The sequence below is a fragment of the Lytechinus variegatus genome, chromosome 9 (assembly GCF_018143015.1).
Source record: "Lytechinus variegatus isolate NC3 chromosome 9, Lvar_3.0, whole genome shotgun sequence".
In the NCBI taxonomy this organism is placed as follows: Eukaryota; Metazoa; Echinodermata; class Echinoidea; order Temnopleuroida; family Toxopneustidae; genus Lytechinus; species Lytechinus variegatus.
Window position 1 is genome coordinate 16,089,587 of NC_054748.1, and position 27,948 is coordinate 16,117,534.

Sequence of the window (27,948 nt, forward strand, 5' to 3'; positions counted from 1 at the left end):
ATGTTGACATTGCTGGCTTTCCATAGTTGTGGTTGATTGGATTAAACATAACTCTTTGTAAGACGGGGCCTAGATGAACGCTTTTCACACAGATAAACCAATATAGACAAATTTGGTAGTACTATCCCCTTTTGATGTTCATTCAATGATCAATGCTTGTTGTCGTCTACAGAGGGCGCCCTATACTCGGCCATGTTCTCGTGATGTTGCTTCATATTCAGCAGTTTGAGGGCCATCGTATCCATGCCTTCCTGGCCGGGACCTTTACTTGACACTTCAACGTTGTAGTTATTGGCCTGGGATGGAGTAAAAAAATTGAAATAAATTTCATATTGAAACACCATGCTCTTCCAAAAACACCTTTGCAAGTTCAATTGTCAAACTAGGCCTACAGCTTAAATTGTCTGTGTCAATGCAAGAACGACATAACACCACACCTTCGCACGTGTGCAAAAACGTCCTTAGCATCATCCATAGGTGAATTCATATACAATGTCAATGCAAATTGTGTTTTCAACCAAAATCATAATTGTATGATTATTTTTAGTTCTGGTGGTCTAAATGGATTTGTTTAACCCTATCTAGGCCGGGGGGGGGGGGGGGGCCTCGGAGGCCCCCCCTCAACGAATCGCGCAATATTTTCGCCGTGCAAAATTTTTTGACCGCGCCGCTCGCTGACTTTTTACTTTCAAGTCTTGCGCAACTTTTGAGACCAACTTTGAATCACCCGGGTACGCGGTTCCGAAATTACGCAACATTATGTAAGTGCATGTCAGACCGAAAATTGCTCAAAAACGTGATTTCGTGTACAAAGTCAATGCAAATTGTGTTTTCAACCAAAATTCATAAATGTATGATTATTTTTAGTTTTGCTGGTCTAAATGTATTTATTTTATGCTTTTTATGATCACAGAAGAGTCCCTAACAAATTTCATTGAAAAAACAATGAAAAACAAAAGGTCAAAAAACAAAGAAATACATAAGAAATTGCAAAAAACAATAAAATACATAAGAAAATGATTTGGTATCGCAATTTTTTTCATGTACACTTGCTAAGAACACCACAATGAGTTTCTATACCAAAAATTAGTACATTTGGAGCTTTATTTAGGGAGTTAGAGGAAAAAGTATGATTTTGCATACTAATTACGCATAAATTAGCATAATCACTTAAGAGCGATTCGCATGAAATAAATTACTATACAATCTTGTAGATTATGTCCCAGGCAAGCCGCGTGCCAATTTTCGGCGCGATCGCACGGTTGACGGCCGAGATCTTAGGGGGGGGGGGCCTGGGAGGCCCCCCCCCGGCCATATGAACTCCCAAAATACCCCGGCCTAGATAGGGTTAATGCTGTTTAAGATCTCAAAAGAGTCCCCAATAAATGTCATTGAAAAAACAATGAAAAAACAATGAAAATGAAAGGTTAAAAAAAACTAAGAAATACACAGAGAAATTGCAAAAAAAACCAACAATATAATACATGAGAAATCGATCTGACATCACAATTTTTTCACATAAATTTGTTAAGAACACCACAAAGCGTTTATACCAAAAATCAGAACATTTGTAGTTTTATTTAGGGAGTTAGAGGAAAAAATGTGATTTTGCATACTAATTATGCATAAATTAGCATAGTTACTTAATAGCAGTTTGCATGAAAAAAAATACTATACAATTTTGTAGATTATGTCCCAGACAACCTGCGTGCCAATTTTTAGTGCGATCGTGCGGTCAACAGCCGAGATCCCGGCCATATGAATTCCCAAACTACCCAAGGTTACACTGAAGATGGTAAAGTCATGAAAACTAAGCTAAAAAGCGATCACACTGAAGACCGCAATACAGATGTCAGACAGTGTATTATAGACTGGAAAAACGACCAGCTACTTTTTTGATGAATTTTGCTTATTTTGCTAATTTATTTGCAGTTTCACAATTTTTTTCCAGAATCCTCTAGCACATACATGTAGAATATATTCGCATGTCCAGACAACTCGTCGGGTGGTCATTTGATTGAATTCTGAATGAACTCATTCTGATATTGTTACAATTGGATTTATCTTCAAATTCATTTTTTACCTCCCCATAACCTACATCACTGAACATCTATTGTTAGATAATCATGTCACAATTGGCTTTCCATAATTAAACCACAACTTTAAACCAGAGTTTGAATTTTGTTAATTTTGGTATGTCACAAAATTGCCCTGACCCGATTAAATGACCCAAACTATTACGGGAAGGACTCCCATTTTCTCCGTCAACTCACCAACTGAAGCGTTGCGAGGAAGTATCGGCTGACTTCGTGAATCTGACGATCTTCCATGACCTCCGCAAAGGTCATGACCTTTTCTTTCTTCTGCGATGCCTTCTGGACATTGTCTAATCTCTCCAGGACAAACTTGCCATATTCGTTGATGTCAAAGTACGCAAACTTTTCCTGAGGAATAAAGAAATAAGAAATAAAAATATAACATCTAAATCCAAATTGGAGTGCTGTGGCCCAGAGGATAAGTCTCCTGACTTTGAAACAGAGGGTCGTGGGTTCGAATCCCAGCCATGGCGTAATTTCCATCAGCAAAAAAATTATCCCCATTCTGCTGCATTCAACCCAGGTGAGGTGAATGGGTACCCAGTAGGAAGAAATTCCTTGAATGCTTGAGCGCCTAGGCAGCCAAAGCCGGGGTAATAATACTAGCAGGGCCCGCTGGGAGAACAGTTTTCAGAACTGAAGTGGCTTCCCTGGGTAAATATACCTATATTATTATTATTAAATCTGGGGCCCGTCTTACAATGAGTTGCTATTGATCTGATCGATCGCAACTATGGAAAGCCAGCAAAGTTTTCATATAAAATGCATGTTTGTCCAAAAAAATATTCTAGATATAAATGAAGAACCATAAATTCATTGATTTCTTGACAATTTTGTGAATTCCTTTGTTTACAGAGGACATTTTGCAAATTTCCTGTAAAAAAAATTATGACACTGATGGATTTCCATACAGTTACGATTGATTGGATCAATCATAACTTTTTGTAAGACATGGCCCTGTACCGAAGTTGAGGATAGTATTGCCCCTTCTTCTCTATCCACTTTATCTACTTTTCGATTGGTCTCATCCTGCACGGTCTAATCCTACTTATACTGGTCGATGCTTGATTTCAATGTCAGGGTTCCAAGCTTTTCAAGAAAATAAAATTCTCGATTTTTCCCTGAGGAAGTTAAAAAATTCCCTGATAATTATTTAAACTCATTCCCAGTTTGGCATGTTTTCTGAATAGTTGTTGCAGTGAATTACAAGTATCTACAGTATAAAAACAATAATGTAAAACTAATAAGTAAACACACAAAAAAAAACCACCACAACCGGTCATTCAATGTATGTTGTTTTGATGTGCAACAAAATATTAAGTCTGACTGACTACCGTGCTTTCGACTTTCGAGCCAATCAAAGTTCCCTGATTTTTTCCTCATTTGAGGAATTATTCCCTGATTTGAGGTATTTTTTTATCAAATTCCCTGATTTTTCCCAGACTGGAAAAATGTAAAATAATTTTCCCTGATGGGCTGGGAACCCTGAATGATAGTGGATTATTACCAGCAAAATGTTGCCAAGAAAACAATAAATCACAAAGTCTCAACATTTATTATAAATGTTCATTATGAACTGTAATTCCATGAAGAGTAGAAAAGGGGGAAAGGAGAGTAAGGCTTTAGTCGTTTCTTGTCCATGAAAAGCGGGCATTTGGGTATTGACTTTGGAAAAATCGGGAAGCAGCACAGCCCATTATATCTTGGGCAGCTGTTGTGCGCAGCTAGCTAACAAGCAACATGCACATTGCACCTTCATTTTTTTAGTGCTCGCGATGAACCGAATCGTATTGTGACGTCACCTTCAGAAGCCGTGCAACGGTGCATTTTGGATGGTACGTTGTGTCTGCAATGGTACGAATGTTTGACATGAAGTCTCCCATCTGCAAGCGTACAACAAGCCAAGTAGGCGTTATACAATATCGAGTATTCAATAACTTACTTCTCTTGCCAAGACGGGCGTTATCCTATCTTCCCATTGTTGTACTCTCTTTGATAATTCTGTCATCTGGGCATACTCCGAGGCACTGGCGAGGTAGGCTTCCTGTATGGGGTCAAAGGTCAGGTCAGAGGTCAAAGATTACATAGGTTGTACGTATTAATAAGCACAGATATTTGATTCCATTGACCATCAAACGTGTGAACTAACAGTTGCGCATTTGGAATAACTATGCATGATATTAATCAGAAGTAACTTTTTTCAAAACACTACCCTTAGAAGAGCGGACAAGTTCTAAAAATCACAACAATTGTGCAAATTTTTACTAAAGCATGAAACTTTCACAAGTATGCCGTAAAATTTTTTTTAAAGATGGGAGGTATATTTATAAATGCCATGTTCGGCCATTGCTATGGCAACAGATTCATTTCTCCAAAAATAACATACATTCCCATGTAAATGGTAAATAAACCATGATATAGATGAACAATAAGTTAATTTTCAGGCTCCCAATTGAACACATATGAAATTTAGAAATATTAAAGATCACCAAGATAGTTCCAATTGCTCCATTGCCATGGCAACGGCCTGGTTTTCCCCAGAAAAGTAAAATTTTGATTAAAAAAATGTTGTAGAATATGATTTATCTTTAAAATAAATCTTATGGCATATACTAATACTTGTGAAAGTTTCATGCTTTCTTCATAATTTGCACAATTTTTCGGCCTAACCACATACTCACCACATGCTTTCTGACGAGCTCCTCATAGCTGGTTATCATCGCATCCTGACTGCTCGCTAACTGGTCGTTGTCTATAGAGGAAGACAAACGACAAAGTATTGAAAAAGGTTAGGAGGTGCTGTGGCTGAGTGGTCAAAATTTACGCCTGTTGCCGTGGTTATCCATGCTATTTTAGTCATGAGTTCACTCTTCAAACTGTGGACTCATGAATAAAATAGCGTATCTAACCATGGCAACAGGCGGCAATTTGGCGCACTGTAACAAAAATGCGCATCAGCGTAGGACATGTTATATACACGCGCCCGATACGCGCTAAATTTTAGCGTAATTCATACAGGAAATCTGCATAAATCATGGATTCAACCATGGTTTTCAAAACCTTTGTGAATTCGGGCCAATGATCCCACTGCAGGAGCCCGGTTACAGATAGAGTTATGTTGCAATCAAATGCCAATGATATGTCCATTTCCATAGCGCAGTTACTATGTGCATATTCTCAACTACGCTTTGATACTTCGTATCATATTATTACCCCGGCTGTAGCTGAGCCGCCATATATTACATAGGCGCTAAAGCGTTCAAGGAATAAATCCTACCGGGTACCCATTTACCTTACCTGGGTCGAGTGCAGCACAATGTGGATAATTTTCTAGCCGAAGGAAATTGCGCCATGGCTGGGATTTGAACCCACGACCCTCTGTTTCAAAGTCCAGAGACTAATCCACTGGGCCACAACGCTCAAGAAATCAGTCATACAGAAAGGCTGGTATTGGGCTTGTTCTTGATTTTCCGAGTTGTGTTTCTGAACGAATTGAATTTCTTTGTGCAATAGTACAGAGGGGGCCCATATCATAAAGATGTTTGCAAGTTTTGCACAACTGTATCTATGAATGGAAACCCTTTCTTGTGCGAAAATCAGATAACCGTAATGCTCTATATTTTAACATTATTGAGTTTCTTAAATCCCAATCAAATCATGACATAATTACACGTGAAGGTCACCTTTTGGATACAATAAAATCATGTATTTATTGTCCTTCCAGTGGTTTGCTTGCCAGCATGCAAAACTGTTAGGCATAACATATGTATTTTACATTACTCATAGAAATGGAGAAAGAGGAGTGCAGGATTGATCTCAAGGATTCCCACTTAAATGCACATTGTGTTTTTGGATTTTCCTTTAATTTTCATGATTTTCACTGCATTTTTCTAGACTGAGAAATTTGGGCATGAAAATCATGTTTCCCTGAAATTTGATTCTATGAATTCTACGTTCTTCACAAATTTGATAACATTTTTTCTGTTTTCCACATCAGGGAAAACTATGGACGTCTTCTTAGGACTCAAGCTCTTTGTCATGTGAACTCACCCAGGGGTTGCTGTAACCTATCTTCTTGATCAACGTCCTCTTCAAAAACATCCTCAGGTCCATCGAAACCAAAGTTGTCTCCTCCATCATCGTTGACTACATCGTTGCCATGGTAATCATCATCCTCTTCTGCTTCTTCCTGCTCTCTCTTAGCAAGCTCTTCAAACTTTCCTTGTTGAGCCTGAAAAAAAAAATGAAAAGCAGACACAATCAGTTGTGTTTTTACAAAGCTGGTTACAACCATATGTGATCAACCACCCTAAAAACCAACTATTAGTCAACATGAAAGGCTCTCTCTATTAATAGCCAGAATTTCAGTAATTTGGTCTTCAAATGGCAAAATTCAGAATATAAGCTCTTCTGAAAGAGTAATTCTTCTCCATGTCGAAATTTCAAGTTGTGAATTCTTATAGACAGCGCATCAGGAACGAAACTTCTGATTTTCTGACATTTAAACCTAGGTTTAAAACTTGATTTACCAAGAAATTTAAAAAAAAGTTAGCCCATCTAATGGAAGTGCCGTGGTGTAGCAGTTCTGACTCTCACCTGTAATCAGAGGGTCGTGTGTTCGAATCCCACCATGGCCTAGCGTCCTTTGACAAGGCGTCAATCCACAATTTGCCACTCTCCACCCCGGTGCTAAATGGGCACCCAGTAGGATGCAAAAGCCTATGTAGTATGCCTAGCAATTGAGTCTTGGAACTCTTGTTGGAATGCTCCCCAGGGAGTGGAGAAGGTGCATAGGATGTATGCGGGCATGCAAGGATCGATGACCGGGGTAATAATATATCTGTATAGCGCTTAGAGACGTCGTTCTGATGTGTAAAGTGCTATATAAATGCGGAATATTAATTATCACTAATTCTACGCAGTGATTCACAAACACCTTTGTGTTTTGGTGTCTTAAGGCCACCGCACACCTTATGACCCGACCGGTTGCCGACTGGCTTGCGACTGGGTGAGGGAAGTGTGACGTCACAGCGCTTGTCAGCTTCACAGTCGCAGACCGGTCAGAGACAAGTCGCAAGGAAAATGACTGGATCGCAAGCTCAATCCAACCGTCAGCCAATCAGACAGCAGAGTTGCATAACTCGTATTATGATAAATAACGCGCATACGCAGTAGTAAGCGCAATTTCTCAGATGATATGCCAAAAAGCAAAAAGCGCATGCGTGAGTCGCAGATCGGATCGCAAGGTGTGCGGTGTCGATGCTTATGACTGCCTTGCGACTCATATCCCATCACCCAGTCGCAAGCCAGTCCGCGACCGTTCGGGTCGTAAGGTGTGCGGTGGCCTCTAGACCACAACTCTACTCACCAGCCTTCTTTTCTCTCTCCTACTCGTGTCCAGTTGTTTTTTATATTCAGTGTAGTAGAGGTATTCAAACTCTTCATGGTATGGTAGCTTCAATGGGTTGCTTGGAAGCTTCGATGCATGGGAGAAATCTATTAAACAAAAAATTAAAAAACAAACAAATTATTGACATTCAATTCAATTAATCAAAACCAATTTTCAACGATCTCCTACACGAAATCTTAAGGTTTCACTGATCCAAGCATGTAGCATAGTCTCCCCTGCGACATCTGGGTACCGCCTTACAAAGAATTGCGATTGTTCTGATCAACCGAAACTATGGAAAGCCAGCAACGTGAACATCTAAAATGCATGTATTGTGAACAATACTTCCGAGATATATTGTGTAAATTCATACATTCACTGTTTACTTGAAGGTTTAGTGAGTTTCTCTTTGTTTAAAAAGAACATTGTGCAAATTTCCTTTGGAAAAAAGTTATGACATTGATGGATTTCCATTTACAATATATTTGAGATTGATTGGATCAAACTATACAACTCCCAAGAATGTTCTGTAATCTGATTGGTCCAAACTGGATCACAGGATATTCAGCGAATTGCACGATTGCATCCAAAATGCCCTATCCTGTAATCTGACGTCATACAAAAAGTACTATCCTTCACTCTGACGTCAGAGTGCGAGGTCTGGAATTATCTAGAATTTAGATCAAAATACATGTATTTGGGGCAACTCAGTAGTTCCCATGAGGGTCTTTAACTTACAAATTATCTACACTTTGAAGTCAAATTAATAACTAAAGCTACTTTGAGCTTTATGTCTACAAAGTAGACAATATTGCCATTTCAAAATACAACATAGCTTTAAGTTTTGAAACCAAGAGATAACCGAAACATTTCTTGTGGTTAGACAACAACTCGTGAGAACAAGCACTGAAGTTAACTTAAACACAACAGTCATAGTTAAATGTTGACCCCTCACATGAAAGCTTCTGGTATTTTGTGAATGCATCCATGACAAGGACTTGTAACTTCGAAATCAGAATGTCCTGCGGACACACTCATTGCTAATTCAACTTCAAAGTTAAGGTTCCTCGTGTAAACAAGGCATATCCTTTATTATCAATATTCAATTCAATTATTACAGAGAGTGAAACTTACAAGCTCTGTTGATGAATTCTACAAGGGGACAGAGTTCTGTCTTTTCTTGGACTGGCTGCTTCTTCCTTTTCCGACCCTTCCCAGCATTCTTGGACATCGCTGATGGAAGCTTGAAACTCTTTCCTAAATAATTTTTTACAAACAGGGCAATAGACCAGTTCGTAGTTACTTCATAGACAATTTCAGTCAAATAACCTTTCATTCATTTCCTTATGATAAGCATATTTCAAAGCAAGATATATCGTAAGCTTGCCTTACATAGGAGGATGAAGTGAATAGACCAGGTGACTGGAATAGCAAACCATTGAATACTCCATGAAGGTATTTGTTGCATTTCTACTTTGAATACATATTATATTGTGCTGTACAAAGTACAAGGCAAACTGTGAAATACCAGTCTGGGTGGACGTATTGCTTTTTGTGGATATAAATGAAAAACACAATTCACAAGAATATATGAATAATCAGGACATCAAAGTTGGTGCTTATATCTCATTAAATTTTAAACCATGTCACCTAGTACCAATGACCTTCCTCTGATCATGCGCAGAATGGAACTACGAACTGGCCGATTCCATAAAATATGTACGTCTGACCCCATGTATGTGGGACCTTCATTAAATTTTCTGTCACTGATTTCTTGTTCTTTTGACAGTCTGTAATGCCATCAAATATCCATGACTTGGTCAGCTTTATGAAGTAAACCTTGAGAAAAATGGGGGGTCAGATGTACAAAAAAGGTTAATTTTTAATACAGAATCGCCCTACAATATCAGAATCTAATTTTTATATAGAATGCAGAGCTACCAACTGTACTGTTTATTTATTTATTTAATTATCTATTTATTCATTCATCCATTCATTCAATTCATTCATTCACTCACTCATTCATTCATTCATTCATTTATTTATTTATTTATTCACTCATTAATTTATTAAATTAATATTTTATTTATTTATTCATTTATTTACTTATTAATTATTCATTTATTTATTCGTTCATTCATTCATTCAACAGTAGAAAACTTTAATCAGCTCGCAGGCTGTTTCGCATAATCATCTTTTCGTGATAGTTTACCGAGGACGGAGGGAGATTTTTCTAGTTTACATGCAAACCGCTGAATTCAACACGCGAGCCGAGTCAATGTGTAAACACGGTATATGCGGAAGATTATCTTTTGTATTGGGGAAGAAGGGGGATGCAAAAGTAGATCCCCCCTATAAAGAAAGGATGATCATTTAGCAAAGTGTTGATTGACGCCTTACCAAAGGACTGATTACAAGGCGAGAGTCGGATCAACTACATCGCGGCTCATCAACAAGAAAAATCCCACATAAGAATGAGTAAGAAAATGTGCTAGCTCTGATGAAGACGAACTGACCTTTCTTGAATGGTTTTAATACAGCTCCTTTGGTGTCATGAGGATCGAGTGGTTCCCAGGGGTCAACAAACTCTTTGATTGGTTTAATGGGGGCAACGACCCTTGCCCTCAACGCCCTCCTCTCCTCCACCTGTACACAATGCAATAAAGATATATGGTTGTATTGGTTTCATCGGGCCACTGTACACACAATACAGCCCACGGTCCCGTTTCATGAAAACAAGTTACACTAACAAATGCTCAATTTCTATACCAAGTTGACCATCAGCCAATCAGATTTGAAGGATTTTGGTAGCTTATAACTGTCATTACGAATGTCACTTCAAATATACTTATGAAAACAAACGGATTAGCCAAGCTAGTTGACAATTTCTTCGAACTAATCACCAACATCATACTGACGTGTGGAGCGTTGTGGCCCAGTGGATTAGTCTTCTGACTTTGAAACGGAAGGTCATGGGTTTGAATCCCAGCCATGGCGTAATTTCCTTCAGCAAGAAACTCAGCCACGTTGGGTACCCGGCAGGAATTTATTCCTTGAAATGCCACGCACTGTAAACGGCTGCGAGGATAAAGCCAGGGTAATAACATCCAAGTCCTTTGGAAGTGCTTAGGGACGTTATGACATAATGTGATATGCGCTATACAAGTACTGCATTATTTATTAAAATTATTATATTAGGCCAGTTTTTCATGAAACTGTTAGTTTATTTTCCCCTTTATTTTCCATATTTCACAATATCTTCCCCTGACCTTGACATATATGGTGTAAATTAATGTGTCCCATGACATATGTTGTGCTCAGAAGCAGGCAAGATGCAATTTGAAAGATAATGAGGAAAATCTGAAAATTTGTGTACAAAACAAATGAAGAGTGGTCCATGAAATCAGCCATTTTGAAGTACATTTGCCAATTTAACCCTAAATCTCCCGGGGTATTTTGATTCTTGTCGTTCCGGGGGGGGGTGATAAAATTTGCACGCTGGTAGTGTGCGATGCAATCTACAAGGCTGTATGGTAAAATTTTCCAAATTAATGAAATTTTATTTTATATGAATTATGCTAATTTATGCATAAATCATACTTTTTGCTCTAATTCACTAAATAAAACTCCTAGAATGCTAATTTTGGGTAAAAATATTCTTTGTAGTATTCTTAACAATCACAATTAAGAAAACTTCGGTTTGGAAATCAATTTCTTATGTATTTTATTGTTTTAAAAATTTCTTATGTATTTGTCTGTTTTTTTACTTCTTGTTTTTTATTGATTTTCTCGATGGAAATCGTTCCAGACTTAATTCTGATCATAAACAAGGCAATATTGATTAAGTTTAATCAGTAAAAGTAGAAATAATGATGCATTTATAAATTTTGGCTAAATACACAATTTGCATTGGATTTATACATGAAATCACGTTTATGAGCAATTTTGGGTCTGACATGCACTTATATAATATTGCGTAATGTTGTAACCGTGTATCTGGGCATCACAAATTTGGTCTCAAAATTTGCGCGAGACTTGAAAGTAAAAAGTAAGTAAGCGGCAAGGTAAAAAAATTTCACGAAGCAGATATATCACGAATTGTCGAGGGGGGGGGGCCATTATGGACCCCCCCCCCGGAGAATTAGGGTTAAGGATCCCCATAGAAAATACAAGACTTTAAATTTCCATAACTTGCATATTTCATAACCCATTTATATGAAACTTGATTTTAATTGTTCTTTTCATTTTACTCTTTCCAATAATTTTGCTCCTCTTCTTGGGTTTTGCAAATTATGATAAATGAAACACACTATTGTTATTACTATTAATGTGAGAATCTAACCTGCATTGGTTGTTGATCGTCGTCATCGATCAGATCATCGAAGGGCAGACCCATCTCAACATCATCAGCTGAAATGTTAAAAAAGAAAAATATGGGTTTTGTTTTTTAAGATTAGGGCAGCCGGCAGGTAGTTTTTTTTTTTTAAATGTTCGAGAGCTACTTTTCATAACCTTCCACCAAAATCTGATAAATTGAATAAGCTTAAACATTGCAGTGAAGTGAGATTTTCCTTTTTTAATGGCCAGGGCTCTTTTGAGAACTTAGGGGGTTAGATCGCCCGACACCCTGTGGACTCTTTTCCCTAGAATAGAGTATTATTACACTTTTGCAAAAAAAAAAGACCTTCAAAAGATAAATCTACTTCATCATTATCTGAAATATTTGAAACATGTTTTTTTTTAAAGATAAGAATTAGGGTGAACTTAGTTATGGAGGTTAATAGGTTTAATGTTTGGCTTAACTTGCAAATTTTCCATCAGAGCAATGGTCGCTATAGAGAATGCCATGGAAACAAGGATATTCAACTTGACCTTTGACCTACCACTCATATCATGCTTAGGAATGTCATCCGCTATGTCATCTGGGATATCAGGTATGACGTTATCATTCTTCACAGGACTGAATGGAGCTAGGGAGCAAAATGGTAGAAAAGGTTCATTAGTATACAATATTACACGTCAGTAAGAGCAATAGTACACATTATATGCGCAAGATGCCTTTCGAACAGTTCCAATATGACCCCGCATATATGTGGTGTCCCCAAAGTTCAAAATTTTATTCACTTTAATTCAATTCTTTATTCCATTTCCACTCAATACATAATACAAAGTAATATAAATCAGACACAATTTTACAGACAAGCATCTTTACTTCGTAAAAAAACAGTATAAACTTGAGCATAAATGGAAATGGGGGGGGGGGTCCACTAAAAGCATGGCTTGTAAGTGTGGTTCCCCTTGGAAATGAGAAAGAAAAATTGCTGACTTATTCATGTGCGTATATATATTACAAGAAAGAAAAAGAGAAGGCACAAAAAAAAGTCAAAATCAGATTGATTTAGAAGATTCTGCTACAGTATATTTTTATACCATTTGCTGACAAAAGTAAATTTGCCATATTGCGTAAATTTTGCAATATTGCATTTATTTTACAATTGTGAACTTTTAGCACCAAAACTGAAGCATTTCATGAAAAAATACAGAATGTCATGAACTACATTTATAGAAAAAAAACCATTTCAATGTAAAAGTGTCTGCTTGTCTACATTACATGTATCATACTATTTTCTGCCCCCTCACTCCCCCCCCCCCCTTTCATATGACCTCACAAGCATATAAACAGGTTTTAAGAAAGGATAATTTAGGGGAAACATGATTTTTTTTTAGGATTTGCTGAGTTTTGGTCCATTTGTGGTGATTACTCTAACAGCCTGTTGGCGATATTGCTGGAAACTGAAACCAATACCTCCATCTTAGATATGAATAATTCAATCTTAGAGATCAATAATTCAATCTTAAAGATCAATAATTCAATCTTAGAGATCAATGATTCAATCTTAGAGATCAATAATTCAATCTTAGAGATCAATAATTCAATCTTAGAGATCAATAATTCAATCACAGATATCAATAATTTAATCTTAGAAATCAATAATTCAGTCTTAGAGATCATTTAATTCAATCTTAGAGATCAATAATTCAATCTTAAAGATCAATAATTCAATCTTAGAGATCAATGATTCAATCTTAGAGATCAATGATTCAATCTTAGAGATCAATAATTCAATCTTGGAGATCAATGATTCCACTCTATTATAATTATAGGATATAATTTATGATAATAACCTTCCTCCATACTTAACCTTTGAAATAATCTATCCTTTTTTGTATTTCTTGTGCAATTAATATGTGCAAAAGAGATTATTTCTTTTCTATTCATGGAAAAAGTCATCTTTTACAAATTACTTTTTTGATTTTGTCGATTGATATGGGTTTCCCCCCTCTGCTTTCATATTGTTATAGAAGAGAAATTTAGCAGTTTAATATCATTTGTAATCATTTAAAAATAAATTGCAATCTCATTGATATATTTATTTTTTTATTGTTTATTCATTGTATACATGCAAAGAATCTTTATTTATATAAATTGTAAACTTATTGATTTGAAAGAGGAAGGAAATAAAATATTATTAAAACAAATATATATTTTCAGCCCAGAGTAGCCCTTGAAGATGAAAGGAATCTCACCATTAAGGATGAAGTTAGCTGGGGTTGAGGCAGGATGTCTCATCATAGACTGTTCTAATAGAGATAGATGGGACGGGTCGATGAGGAGCGCTCTGGATGAGTGAAACATCGAGCTGTTGATACGGAAGTCTCCCTTGTAGCCTACGGTCTCTCCCTTACGGCTGAAATAATAATAAGTCCATTTATATAGCACTGTTACTATGTGCATATACTGAACTGCGCTTTGATATGTGTTGCTGTAGCTGAGCCACCATATCAGCGCTAAAGCATCAAGGAAAAAAATCTTACCGGGTACCCATTCACCTCACCTTGGTCGAGTGCAGCAGTGTGGATATATTTCTTGCTGAAGGATAACATGCCATGGCTAGGATTTGAACCCACGACCCTCTGTTTGAAAGACGAGAGTCAGAACCACTAGACCACAACAAGCAAAGATGAAAAGATCAAGTGGTTCATTTTCAAATGGTCTAATGCCAATTCATCTTCTAACATTCAGTATTATGAGTTGGCTATAAATGGGTGATTTTTGGTTTTACTGTGGCAACAAATTTTTGTGTCCCTTTTTAATAACATGAAATGACATTTTTGTCTCAGGTCCAAGAAAAAAAGTGTGCTGGGTCAAAGTCCAAATGGCTGCCAATCCCCCCCCCCCAAAAAAAAAAAAATCACGGTTTTAAGCCACAACTTCTTTATTTGGTGGTCATTTTCAATAGTTTTGGTGTCTATTCATATGTTTTGGGGGGCAGGCAATTTGTTTTTTCCTAAAATTAGTACCATTATTTGAAGAGTTAAAAGGTGATTTACCAATTTTTAGACCGCTTTTTCAGTCGAAAAATAGGTTTAATCGTCTTGTGGCTCTTGGATATCAGACAATACGAGTTGAACAGTAGCAAGAAGCTTCATGTAGCTATATTGTTTTTACTCCTCTAAATTGGGTTTTACGGATATTTGCGATATATTTCTCATTGAAATTAAAAAGTAATTTATCCATTCATCTGTATGTGCCATACGGTATACAATGTACTGTACATACTACACTGTATAAATCCATGCATTGACCACCACGACATACATGTAACAAGGCCTGTATGTGAACTATAGTGTCATTGAAGTGAGCTCCTGAGGTTTAGAATTAGTTTGTAAATTGTGAATTTGTTTGCTTGTCAGCTGATGTACATGATGTAACCCAAATGACACATAACCTTCACATCATGTACGTACGTCACATTTTTAGCCATTAGTCTTCTTAATTTGGAGGTTTTTTTTAACTGTTTGTGGTGACTAACCAGGGGCTATGCTTGCACGTACCTACCACGGCAACACTAATCGACAGCCAATCACAATCAAGGATTCCATGCAAGTTACCAATGGATGGCAAAGTTACCACTATGGTAACTGTTATGTGACTGGGCCAAGAATGCATGGAGCTACAGTGTAAATGCCATCATGTGGGGTTGACTGTAATCCATTCATTAATAACATTTGCCCCTCTCCAACCCCCTGAATTTATTTGACAAAACATGTCTTCATTTTCTGAGACAAAACATATCTTCAGTTTCTGAGGCATCTAATTGTATCTAACCTTCCATGACCCTTCATGTATAGTATATAGCTTATAAACATACCTTGTTATGTCATGGAGGTCACTGCATGGACATTCATGTATGCAGTGCAGTATGTACAATACATTGTATACTGTAAAGCCCCATGTATAAATGGAATTTTCTTATTTAATAAGATATATTTCGCAAATATCCGTATACCCCAAATTAGAGGAATAAAAGCAACATCTATATGTGCTTGTTACTGTTCAACTGAACTCGTATAGTCTAATATCCAATAACCAGAAGATGATGAAACCTCCTTTTTTGCTGACATAAGGATCTAAAAATAGGTAAATTTAGGTAAAATCACTATTTAACTCTACACAAAAAATGGTTTAAAAAGTACTAATTTTAGGGGGAAAAAATTGCCTGCCCCCCAAAGCATATGAATTGACACCAAAAACCCGAGAAAAAGCCTACGAAATAGTGTGGCCAAAACTGTGATTTTGGGGGGTTTTGGTGGCCATTTTGGATTTTGGCTCAGCACACTTTTTTCTCGGATCCGAGACAAAGAATATTGTCATTTCATGTTGAGATTACAAGCATTAAAAAAAAAACTTTTGCCATATCAAAATGACCCCAAAAAAGTATTTTTGACCCATGTACAGCTCACTCCTATTAGTATACAGCAGTCTCACTTACTTTGTCAATGGTATTCCTCGATCAGCTCCTTCCACTTTGAGCAATGATAGGGGTGTTTGAGCTAAAAGATGTCCAGTCAAGTTGTGATTGCGGTCATTTTCTTCCTTTAGGTCAATGTTCTTTGCTACCGGAAGATCATCTAATGATAAAAACTTAACATTGAAAAAAAATAATAAAATGATGATGATGACCACAACACAACAATAATGATAATATTAATCACAATAAAAATAACAACTAATAATAATAATTATGTGCTCTATTGATAAGTCGACTTGCCCTACAATATTGAAATTTAAGGCATGGTGAAAACCAAAATAAAGGTACAAACATTGCCCCAAAATTACATTTCTTGAGCACTGATACATGTAGTCTAACAAAGTATGTTGTATAGAGATATCATGTTAGAGAGAGTCTAACAAAGTACGTTGTATGGAGATACATGTACATGTATCATGTTTGAGAGCTCATCAAACTTCATACCTCAATTTCACCTTATTCTTTATCTCTCCGTAACTTCTACATGGAGTCCAGCTGTTGTAAATTCAATTCCATTTTTTTGTCAGTTTGAGGTGTGGGATCTGTTATCAAAAATGAATTTCAGAAATCATTCTGACCAACTCGTTTGAGTTTTTCGATAGGGGCTGTTCACATGTCCCCATTTCTCACCTCGATTTCATTCTTTTTAAATGCAAACGATGCATCTGTATCTTTTCCTTCAGCATCAACTGAACACGCCTGCTGCATTTTCCTAGGAAAAGAAAACAAATGAAGGAGAAAAGGGATGTATGAGCACTGGAGGATCTAGGGGATGGGCACAGCTGGCCCATTTCCCCCCTTGGAGAAGCAAAATTAAAATTTGTAATGTAAAAATGCAGTTGAAACAGAAGTGTTGCCCCCCCCCTCTCCGTTTGAAAGTGGAGACCTTTTTTTTTGCTTGTTAAGTTTTTTGTGGGACGAAATTGCTGAATTTTTGGTAAACACACATTTTTTTTTTTGCTTGTCAAATTTTTCCTTAGATAATCCTGGATCTGCTCCTGAATTATGAAAGCATATTTTTTTAAAAAGACAGTAAACATACAGCATTATACAGAGTTAAAAAGCAAAAGGAAAGGAAGAAACTAAAAAGAAGAAATTGTTATTAAATGATAAGTACCAGTAGTGTATGTGAGAGAGAGAGGGATGGGGGTTACAGAAAAAGAAAGAGAATAAAAACATAAAATTTAATAATGAATTGATACATTCAAAGTGATTCATAGGAACAGGTTAAAGTTCATGTAAGTCAATCTTCAACTCCGCCTTGGTTTGCACACACCACCATGCCGGTCCCAAGCCCGGAAAAGGAGGAGGGTTGGGCGTCGGGTTAGCGACCCTACCCTGTAAAAAAATGTGAATGCTACGAAAACGTCAACAAGAAACTTAAACAGAATGGACCTGGGGAAAGACGGATCTCAGACTGGAGAGTTCATGGCGCCGTGTAGTGAAAGCCAGTCTCTGGAAGCTACAAGGCCGATAACTGTTGTATCAACCAGGACCACAACAAATGTAGGGACATGGAATGTAAGAACCATGTATGAAGCAGGGAAATCATTGCAAGTTGCAAGTGAAATGAGAAGATACAACCTGTCTATCTTAGGGATAAGCGAATGTAGATGGCTAGGTGCTGGTCAGTTTAAATTATCTACTGGAGAGCTACTTTTGTATTCGGGACACATGGAGGATGAAGCCACACATACGCAGGGAGTTGCAATAATGTTGTCGCGACAAGCCCAGGGAGCACTTATTGGTTGGGAAGCCCATGGTCCAAGGATCATTGTGGCATCCTTCAGAACGGATAAGCAGAGGATTAATATGGATGTAATCCAATGTTATGCTCCTACGAATGATGGGACAGATGAAGACAAAGCTTCTACAATCAACTTCACACAATAGTGCAGAAAAGAAAGAGAAGAAACATTACAATCCTGATGGGGGATTTCAATGCCAAGATTGGATGTGACAATACCGGTTTTGAAGAAGTCATGGGCAAACAAGGTTTGGGAGAGATGAATGACAATGGGGAAAGGTTTGCAAATTTCTGTGCTGCAAACAAGTTTGTTATTGGAGGGAGCTTTTTCCAACACAAGCGCATACACAAAGCTACTTGGGTTTCACCAGATTTGGCAACTGAGAATCAAATAGACCATGTATGTGTAATCAAGAAGTTCCGTAGTTCTTTGCAAGATGTTCGAACAAGGAAGGGAGGAGATGTGGCTTCAGACCATCATCTACTGGTATCACAAAAAAGGTTAAAACTTAGGAGGGACTATGCAGGACAGAATGCAAAACGCCAAAGATACAATATTACTTTGTTAGAGGAGGCAGTGAAACTCAAAGAATTCAAGATCAACCTTTCCAATAGATTTGAAGTACTCCAGGATACATTAGAGGAGAAATCAGTTGAAGGGACTTGGAAAGGAATCAAAGAGACCTACACAAAGACGTGTAAGGAAGTATTAGGTCCTGTAAAACAAAACCACAAGGAGTGGATCACAAAGGATACTCTGAAAAAAGTGGAGGAAAGAAGGGAAAAGAAAGCAGCAATCAACAATAGCCGCACAAGAGCTCAAAAATCCAAAGCGCAGACAGAGTATAGGGAGGCTAACAAGTCTGTGCGACAGAGGATAAAACAAGACAAAGTAAGGTTCATTGAAGGTCTTGCAGATGAAGCTGAAACTGCATCTAAAAGAGGAAACTTAAGAGAACTTTATTCATTAATCAGAAAAATGTCAGGGAAATTTAATAAGTCAGAGAGACCAATTAAAGACAAGGACGGACAACCTATCCTTGACGGAGAGGGTCAGAAGAAAAGATGGGCAGAACATTTCAAGGAACTACTGAATAGGCCAGATCCACATGACCCACCAGACATACACCCAGCTAACCATGATTTGGACATTGACTGTAGTGTACCTTCCAAAGGAGAGATTCGAAGGGCCATAAATCAGCTGAAAAATGGAAAATCTGCTGGACCAGATGACATTCCAGCGGAAGCACTGAAGGCCAACTTGGTAGCCAGTGTGGACATGCTATATCTTTTATTTGAGAGTATTTGGAAGGAGGAAAGCATCCCGTCAGACTGGAAAGAGGGATATCTAGTTAAGCTACCTAAGAAGGGGGACTTAAGTCAGTGTTCAAACTACAGAGGAATAACTTTACTGTCAACGCCTGGGAAGGTTTTCAACAGAATACTTCTCAACAGGATGAAGGACGCTGTTGACCCACACCTGAGAGACGAGCCAGCAGGATTTCGATCAGGTGGATCATGTGCTGATCAAATTGCCACTCTGCGCATAATCCTGGAGCAGTCACTGGAATGGAACTCTTCCCTTTATGTTAATTTCATTGATTATGAAAAGGCGTTTGATAGCGTTAACCGACCAACACTGTGGAAGCTTATGAGACATTATGGGATACCACAAAAAATTACCAATCTTGTAAGGAATTCATACGAGGGATTGTCATGCAGGGTAATTCATGGAGGGGGGCTAACAGATGCATTCAATGTGAAGACAGGAGTAAGACAAGGGTGTCTCCTCTCACCCTTTCTCTTCTTATTGGCCATTGACTGGATTATGAAGTCCTCACCACTCACAAGAGGAATGGAATCCAGTGGACTCTATGGCAGCAACTGGATGATCTTGATTTTGCAGATGACATCGCCTTGCTCTCACACACTCACAAGCAGATGCAAGATAAAACTGACATCATTAGAGATAAGTCAGGTCACCTTGGACTAAATGTTAACCAAAAAAAGAGCAAGATCTTAAGAATCAATTCCTCAAATCAATCTGCCATCAGGTTGGAAGATAAACCACTGGAAGAGGTTGAAAGCTTTACATATCTGGGAAGTAACGTGGATAAACAAGGTGGGACAGATGCAGATGTAAGAATAAGGATAGGGAAAGCAAGGAGTGCATTCCATCAGCTAAATAACATATGGCGATCTACAAAACTACCAAGGAACATTAAAATATGCATCTTCAACACAGTTGTCAAGCCGGTCCTCCTATATGGTGCAGAAACATGGAGAACTACTGTTGCCATTATTAGGAAAATACAGACCTTCATCAATACTTGTCTTAGGCGTATCCTCAGAATTTTCTGGCCTGAGGTAATTAGTAATCAAGACTTGTTGGAGATTGCTCACCAGCAACCCATTGAGGCAGAGCTCTTGCAGAGACGATGGCGGTGGATTGGCCACACCCTACGGAAACCAATGCCTAATATTACTAGACAGGCATTGACTTGGAATCCTCAAGGAAAAAGGAAGAGGGGAAGGCCTCGTAACTCATGGCGCAGAGACATGGAGGCAGATGTTAAGAGGCTGGGCCGCACATGGAAAGAACTGGAGACGCTGGCTCAGGACCGCTCTGCCTGGAGGAACTTGGTTGACGGCCTATGTCCCAGGAGGGGCGATAGGCGTAAGTAAGTAAGTAAGTAAGTTATGATCAATCTTCAAGAAAATTTAATATTGCCTGAATTCAAAGCAACGTTTAGAAAATATTATGGAAAAAAGATGTTTCCACTGGATTTCTCTTGAAGGCATACATTCGCTGGTGAATAGGGCACCAGTTGTTAGAATTTTAAGTTTTTGATTTGAGATGTTATAAACGGGCAGCTATGCCATATGTTGTGTAATATAAATGCCTAAATTTCAATTTCTTAATGGTTGATGATGATTTTTTTTTTCTTTTTAAGGAATAGGTGTGAAATGATTTGTCTACTGATATACTGATGGTATAGGAAAAAACATTTTCAATTTTCAGAGAAAGTGACATTTAACAGAATTTTTACCATTAGGAAAGCCGCTCGCATGTGACATCACAAATCAAGTATCAAATCTAATCATTTTTGTTATTCTTTGGTTTTTTTTTCCAAACCTTCTGCAGTATTTTTTATTATTTTTTTGTGCTATTTTTTACAATAAACTCTTTGTCAGGGTGAATTTCTCCTTTAAAGGTATACACTCCAGGGGTCAGTTGCATATAACTTTTTACCTGAGAAAACTCTGGTTGTTTTTACTGGAGTTTTTGCCCTGTGTTAAAGTCGATGGCAGAAATCAGACTAACCTTAGCCCTTATTATCATCACCAGAGTTTTCTCAGGTAAAAAGTTTTATGCAACAGGCACCAGGATTCCAAGAGGATGCTTGTTGGACATACATGCCAATCCAAAACTTCAAATTCTAATTATTTTATTAATCTTTAATGGATTTTCCTCAAACCATGGCTTCACCAAATTTTTTTTCTGCTTTTTTACAACAAACTTTTCTTCAGGGTGAACTCCCACTTTAAGTCGACCAGATTCATGTAGCCACGGTAAGATATTAAAATTTAAGGGTGTAGAAACTTGCATATCAACTTACTTTTTACTAGCAAGCAGATCTAATGTTTGGTAGACCAGGGCATAGAGATATTCCACTTTCTTGCTGTAGATACAGGCTGAACCTTGAATTAGAAGCGCTGCCTCTGCAAAGTTCATCGTGGTAGAACCGCCATCAAAGCTGATTACAATCGCTTCCATCTAAACAAAAGTGACAAAAAGATTCAAATTTGAATTTGTGCTTAGTTTAATTGTAACAGAAAGAAACATTACAATGACATTGCATATACAGGAAGTTTCTAAAAACAGGTAACCAAAGTTCGAAGGTCAACTATTTGGGCCAACCGGAGTGTTGGCTCAGTTGGTAGAGCGTCTGTCTCACATCCGAGAGGTCGGGGGTTCAAACCCCGGCCGCGTCAGACCAGAAGACGTTAAAAGACGGGAGTTGCTGCTAACCTGTTTGGCGTTCAACGATTAAAAGGAATAGAGCCTCATCGATCTGGCGCTGCACAGCGGCTGCCGGGCCCATGATTGGGCAAAGCAAATTTTCAGGGTATTTCATTTCAAGTCTATTTCGAACAATAAAATATGGATTTTTTTTGTTTTTTCTATATCAGGACCATATGATTTATTCTTTTTTTTTACATGATTAAGTAACTCATCAACTTTTATTTGACACCTTGCTCACGTTCCAATTGTCATGGGCCACAGAGTTATGGTCCATCAAAGGCAAAGGGTAAAAAACCTACTTTTTCCAAGTTTTGAGTTTTAATGTACATGTACAAAACCAACTTTGTTGTAGGGTTTGGGTTTCATCATAGAATTTCCCTCTTCATAGAGAAATGCTATCCCATCTGGTCACCTTTGTGAGTGACTGGCATTGGCATTTCAACTGCCTATCTTCAATCACTGTTGAATCAGTTATTCATCCAAACCTTTTGCACCAACATATTCCAACGTTTCCACAGTACATCATGTACAATAGGGCAATTCCATGATAAAGTGGACATGACCATCAAATTTTAGAAATGGTCAAACCTGAACAAGTTTGGTATCATATTAAAGCTAAAAGACTGAATTTTTCAATTCTGTCCATAATAACGAAAAATTTGGTCCTTAAGATGCCAAATATGCAAATTAAATTAGCATAATTAATTTTTGTTTAAATGTGTGAAAAATGCATTAAAATTAAATATGTGTAGCAAGTGTTCCATTGAAAGATTCATAAAAATCTAAATGTGTTTTTCTGAGTTTTAGGGCTGAATTTCATAACAGGTTCACCAAAGTTCAAAATTTTCTTTGCGTTATGCTTCAGCGAACATTTAAACTCTCATGATAAATAATGTCACGGTGTTACAGTAAAAACTGATGTTTTTAAAATTTTATGAAAACTACACAAACAATATAAAAAACTTTTAGTGCCCAAATCATTCTCACATATAACTATCATATACAAGTACTTACAAGTTAATTAGTCAGTTTGTTAATTAATTAAAAGTTACTTAAATCATGTCACGGTGTTACAATAACTGTAACACCGTGACTATAACACCGTGACCTACATTGCTATTGCACAGAAAGCATAGTAGGTTCCTGCCAAATGATGTTTGTTGAAGTGACCAGCTGATTTCTGTCAGTTGGGATGGAGGCTTGGCTGTTTCCAGGAAAGGTATAAACACATACCGTGTTTACACAGGGACACGGCTCGGGGGTTCGACACGCGAGCCGTGTCGAACACGGCAATTTTATGCTGTGTAAACGCGATCACTGTGATCCGCGAGCCGTGTCGAACACGGCTTTTTTGATCCGCCAAAATCGTAGGTTTCAACCCGCGAGCCGAGTCAGACTCGGCAATTTTTTCGTGTGTAAACAGAAAGCCGTGTCAAACCCTCTTGACCTAGGTCACTGCGCGCGCTTTCACTTTTGGCATTGTTGTTGTTCGCACGGACAAGATTCGATTCCGGCGGTGAATTTCCCGCCTTTAATTTGCGACGTCATAATTCTTCTTCCATTCGAGATCCGCGAGCCGTGTTGAACTCGCCTTTTTATATGTACGTATAAACGCGATCACAGCATGCTCTCTTTGCAGCGTTCGACCCTGCTTGAGGATTCAACACTCGAGCCGAGTCATGTGTAAACACGGTAAGAGACCATGGAGAAAACCACAAGAAGATGAAACCCATGCTTTTATTGCAGGTTTGGATTGGGGGGGGCACTTACATTGACGAGTGGATACCATGCGCGACCAAAAAAACACGTAAAAAGGATGTCCTTTTCACGATAGGGCACGTTACGTACGTAACGTGATAAGGGTGTCAAAAACACGAAAATTATGAAAAAAGGGTATCTATTTCGCTAGGAAAATTACGTGTTAAGGGTCGAATTTGCGGGGATGATAAAACAAAATTAACATGTTTTATAAAGGATGTCCTTTTTGCCCCAACACTTCGTGTTTAGAGTCCGTTTTGCGCGAGGTGTAAAAGGTGGGGTCGTACTAAACCAAATAAGGTAAAGCCGACGACCGAAGGACCCGTAACAATAAAACATTCCTGTACTTGTTTAGGGGTTCATTTCAGGAATATTTGCCAAGAGTATCGATTTGTTTCCTATACTTGTTAAGGGTAGGGTTTCATACGCCAATACTTGTTAAGGGGTGCATTTTCAGAATATGGAAATTACGTGTTTAGGGTGCTTTTCGAGACCCCATGGTCGCGCATGGTATCCACTCGTAAATGGAAGTGGCCCCCCCTCCCCGGGGTTTGGATACATCAACGACAAGAATGACTGATGCACCACCATCTGAGGATGCAATCAAGATCGGAGACTGCATCTTGGTGCAGTATGAAGGTGCTCGGCAGAAATCGCTCAAATATGTGGCACAATTGATTGATATCCAAGACGGTGAATTTCATGTCATACACTATCATAAGAGTATTTTGTTGCAAAGGATGTCACTGACAAGTATGGTTGGGTTGAAGAAAAACAAATAGTGAGAAAGTTGCCAGCACCTGTTATGGATAACAGAGAGCGGTACCACTTTGCAATGCCAATCCAGGAAGCAAACTAAAAAGGACTTCAAGAAATCTTACAAATTTCTATAACATCTTGGAAATTGAGCGAATATCTACATGCAAGTCTGTAGATGCTGTGTGTTAATTTTTCTTCCTGTAATTGTTATGGGCTCAACTTATCTTTGTATACGTACATGTACATGCATAATTACCATAAAGTTGCAATTAAAAGTATATATCAGTTTGCTGAGTGTTTCTATTAAGCTTTTAATCTGCATATTTACATAAAAGTTTTTCTGCATTAGAGAGAGTTCATAACTTTTTTGAGTAAAACTTTTCCCGTATCTTATGAATGAAACATGGGGGCCTACAAGAACCGTCACAGTGTTACAGTGTATATAGTTTTATTTTTTGTTGTTTTTGTTAGTGAAATTTTTAACTAGATTTTTCATCCTCATTAATTACATGTACTCTGATGTATGACATAAATTTTATTGATAAAAGATTGCTCAATGATACCTTTTAGATTAGGTTAAGGAAGAATGATATGAAAATTCTACATACGTTTTGTACATGCAGTTCAGAAGTCACGGTGTTACAGTCACGGTGTTACAGTGCATTTGTTTATAATATGTATCATCATTGTCATGTTTATTGATTATTTTTCTATAAACTACTTGGTTATTACTGTCAAGTCTCTACTGTATCTTAAAAACATAATCTCTTTTTAAAATGTTCAGTAACTTCCAGAGTTTATTAAATGAATCAAGTACAAGAATATGCATGTCCATTTTGAGTCACGGTGTTACAGTTGTAATTAATTATGCATAATTCATTAATTAGCATGAAGTTAAAGATTTTTGTTGTTGTTGTAGGTTACTTGTGATTAGAGTCATAGTTACATAATCCAATTTTTTTCAAAAGATAAATAGTTTGTTGGTATTCCACATTTAATGAGTAAATAGGAGTTCCAAAATGTCACAGTGTTATCGTGGAATTGCCCAATAGCTCCCCTTTCGACGTTGACCGTCTTGCATTGCCCTTCTAACCGATTAGAAAAAACGTGACAATTGTGACTTTAATATTAAAGCAAGGTGTCAAATGGAAGTTGATGAGTTACTCAGTCATGTAAAAAATAAATCACAAGAACATATAATGTAGTCTTGATATACATGTAGTTGACCTTTGAACCTTGGTTATCCTTTTTAGAAACACCCTGTATGAATATAAATCGAGAATGTACATCTTTTTTTCATAAGTAAACTAAGAAATATAGAGCAAATTATCACTAATGATCAACATAATAATAACAATAATAATATGCATTTATATAGCACCATCTATCTAAAAATATTATATTCCGAGGCGCGTTGTTCTTATCATTTTTACCACAGCTTTAGCTCAAGCTGCCTTTCAGAAATACAGGCATCATTTTGTAGAGCATGATGAAATGCATATATACGTCAGTATATCTACAACTCAATTTACATTAGGTGGGAATTTGTCCATCCTGGCAGCCAACAGATATTACCTCAGTGAAATCAAATCCAGACAAATAATACACTGATTTCATTTGGGCTAATAATGTGAATGAGGTCATATCTTAGGCACCCATGGACCGATTAGCACCAATTTGGGGTTTTAGAGGCATTTCATCACGTTCTACATGTACCTATCAAAGGTGACATGACATTTGCTCCGGGCTTTCTTTCGTCCAAGATACATGTATAGCATTAGGGTGAGGGTTGCAATAGCATTATATGTTAGGCTTAGGATATAGTGTTAAATCCAGGGTGGAAGTCGGTCATTTCATTATTGTGTGAAATTTGCATTACAGCAGAGCGATTGTAGCTGGAGCAAATTTCCTAGAACCTTACCGAAATGGTATAAGAAATGCTGAAGTGCAACAACTTTTTTCTTGTAACATCATCAATGCGGTACTCCACAATCTATACCCTTTCAAAATAATATAAACCAGGTGGGTTTCATAAAGTTGTTCGTAAGAGCGACTTTAAGAACTGGTAAACCTTTCTTACGTACTGAATAATCACCAAAGACCATTTGATGGTGAAGATCACTTACAACAAGGAAGGATCACAAGTCGTTCTTAAAGTTGCTCTTAAAGGACTAGTCCACCCCAACAAAAACTTGATTTGAATAAAAAGAGAAAATTTTCAACAAGTATAACACTGAAAATTTCATCAAAATCGGTTGTAAAATAAGAAAGTTATGAAATTTCAAAGTTTCGCTTCATTCCACAAAAACAGTTACATGTATATGAACGAGCCAGCTACATCCAAATGAGAGTCGATGACGTCATTCACTCACTATTTCTTTTGTTTTTTGTTTGAAATATGAAATATTTTGATTTGCTCGTCATTGTCATGTGAAATGAAGTTTAATTCCTCCCTGAACACGTGGAATTCCATTATTTTAACATTTTGTGCTTGAGGCTAGGAGGTCCTAATCGTCGAATTCGTAAAAATTGAAATATTGTATAATTCAAACAATACAAACAAAAGAAATAGTGAGTGACATCATCAACTCTCTCATTTGGATGCAACTGGCTCGTTCATATAACTATTTCGTTAAAAATAAGCGAAACTTTGAAATGTCATAACTTTCTTATTTTACATCCGATTTTGATGAAATCTTCAGCATTGTGCTTGTCTGATTTTTCTCTATTGATTCAAATCAACATTTCTCTGAGGTGGACTTGACCTTTAACTTTATACGAACAGCTTTATGAAACAGCCCCCAGTTTGTCATACCTCAGCAACATAATCCTCCAGATGTGATGCAATGTCAACCTCCCAGTTCTTCGCTAGATCCCTAATGGGTTGAAGAAGGTGAGCAAACCTCGCGTCAGATTCCATCTTGACAGGCAATCCTATAATAGAAAAATGTCAAGAGATACCACGGAAAAGTTGAACTATTGGTTTCGTTAAATAAAAAGAATAAATCTGAATTAGACCTAGGTCTAAATAAAAAATTCTGGCTGCTAAAACTGCGGTCTTCCTCAGCGAAATGATCTTGGCTCTTTGTTTATCATCTTTGACACACAGCCTACGTGAGGCAGGGTCATGTCTCCGTGATCAAATTAAAAATACAATGACAACAATATGAAAAAGGAAAGACTTCCATATGTCCCTTCCACTAATTTGATGGTATGAATCAAACAAAATGGTATTAAGACTAAAGGCCTAAACCCTTGGCGTGCTGCCTATAGTATAGAACCGGGTGTAAGACTAGAGA

The 27,948-nt window shown here is 37.5% G+C and overlaps 1 protein-coding gene across 1 annotated transcript in view; it reads right to left on the reverse strand.

The window, feature by feature from the left end:
- LOC121421322 (condensin-2 complex subunit H2-like) overlaps positions 1-27,948 on the reverse strand; it is a 36,009-nt gene continuing 8,061 nt past the window's right edge. The window contains exons 2-16 of the mRNA XM_041616007.1: positions 27,465-27,583; positions 21,726-21,883; positions 16,989-17,070; positions 16,320-16,471; positions 14,074-14,234; positions 12,369-12,455; positions 11,828-11,895; positions 10,002-10,131; positions 8,620-8,742; positions 7,465-7,592; positions 6,147-6,327; positions 4,778-4,848; positions 4,039-4,140; positions 2,274-2,444; positions 1-296 (exon numbers count right to left, since the gene is read on the reverse strand). Coding sequence (XP_041471941.1) covers positions 150-296; positions 2,274-2,444; positions 4,039-4,140; positions 4,778-4,848; positions 6,147-6,327; positions 7,465-7,592; positions 8,620-8,742; positions 10,002-10,131; positions 11,828-11,895; positions 12,369-12,455; positions 14,074-14,234; positions 16,320-16,471; positions 16,989-17,070; positions 21,726-21,883; positions 27,465-27,569 — 1,866 coding nt within the window. The 5' untranslated portion in view covers positions 27,570-27,583 and the 3' untranslated portion in view covers positions 1-149. The remainder of the gene's footprint in view (positions 297-2,273; positions 2,445-4,038; positions 4,141-4,777; positions 4,849-6,146; positions 6,328-7,464; positions 7,593-8,619; positions 8,743-10,001; positions 10,132-11,827; positions 11,896-12,368; positions 12,456-14,073; positions 14,235-16,319; positions 16,472-16,988; positions 17,071-21,725; positions 21,884-27,464; positions 27,584-27,948) is intronic.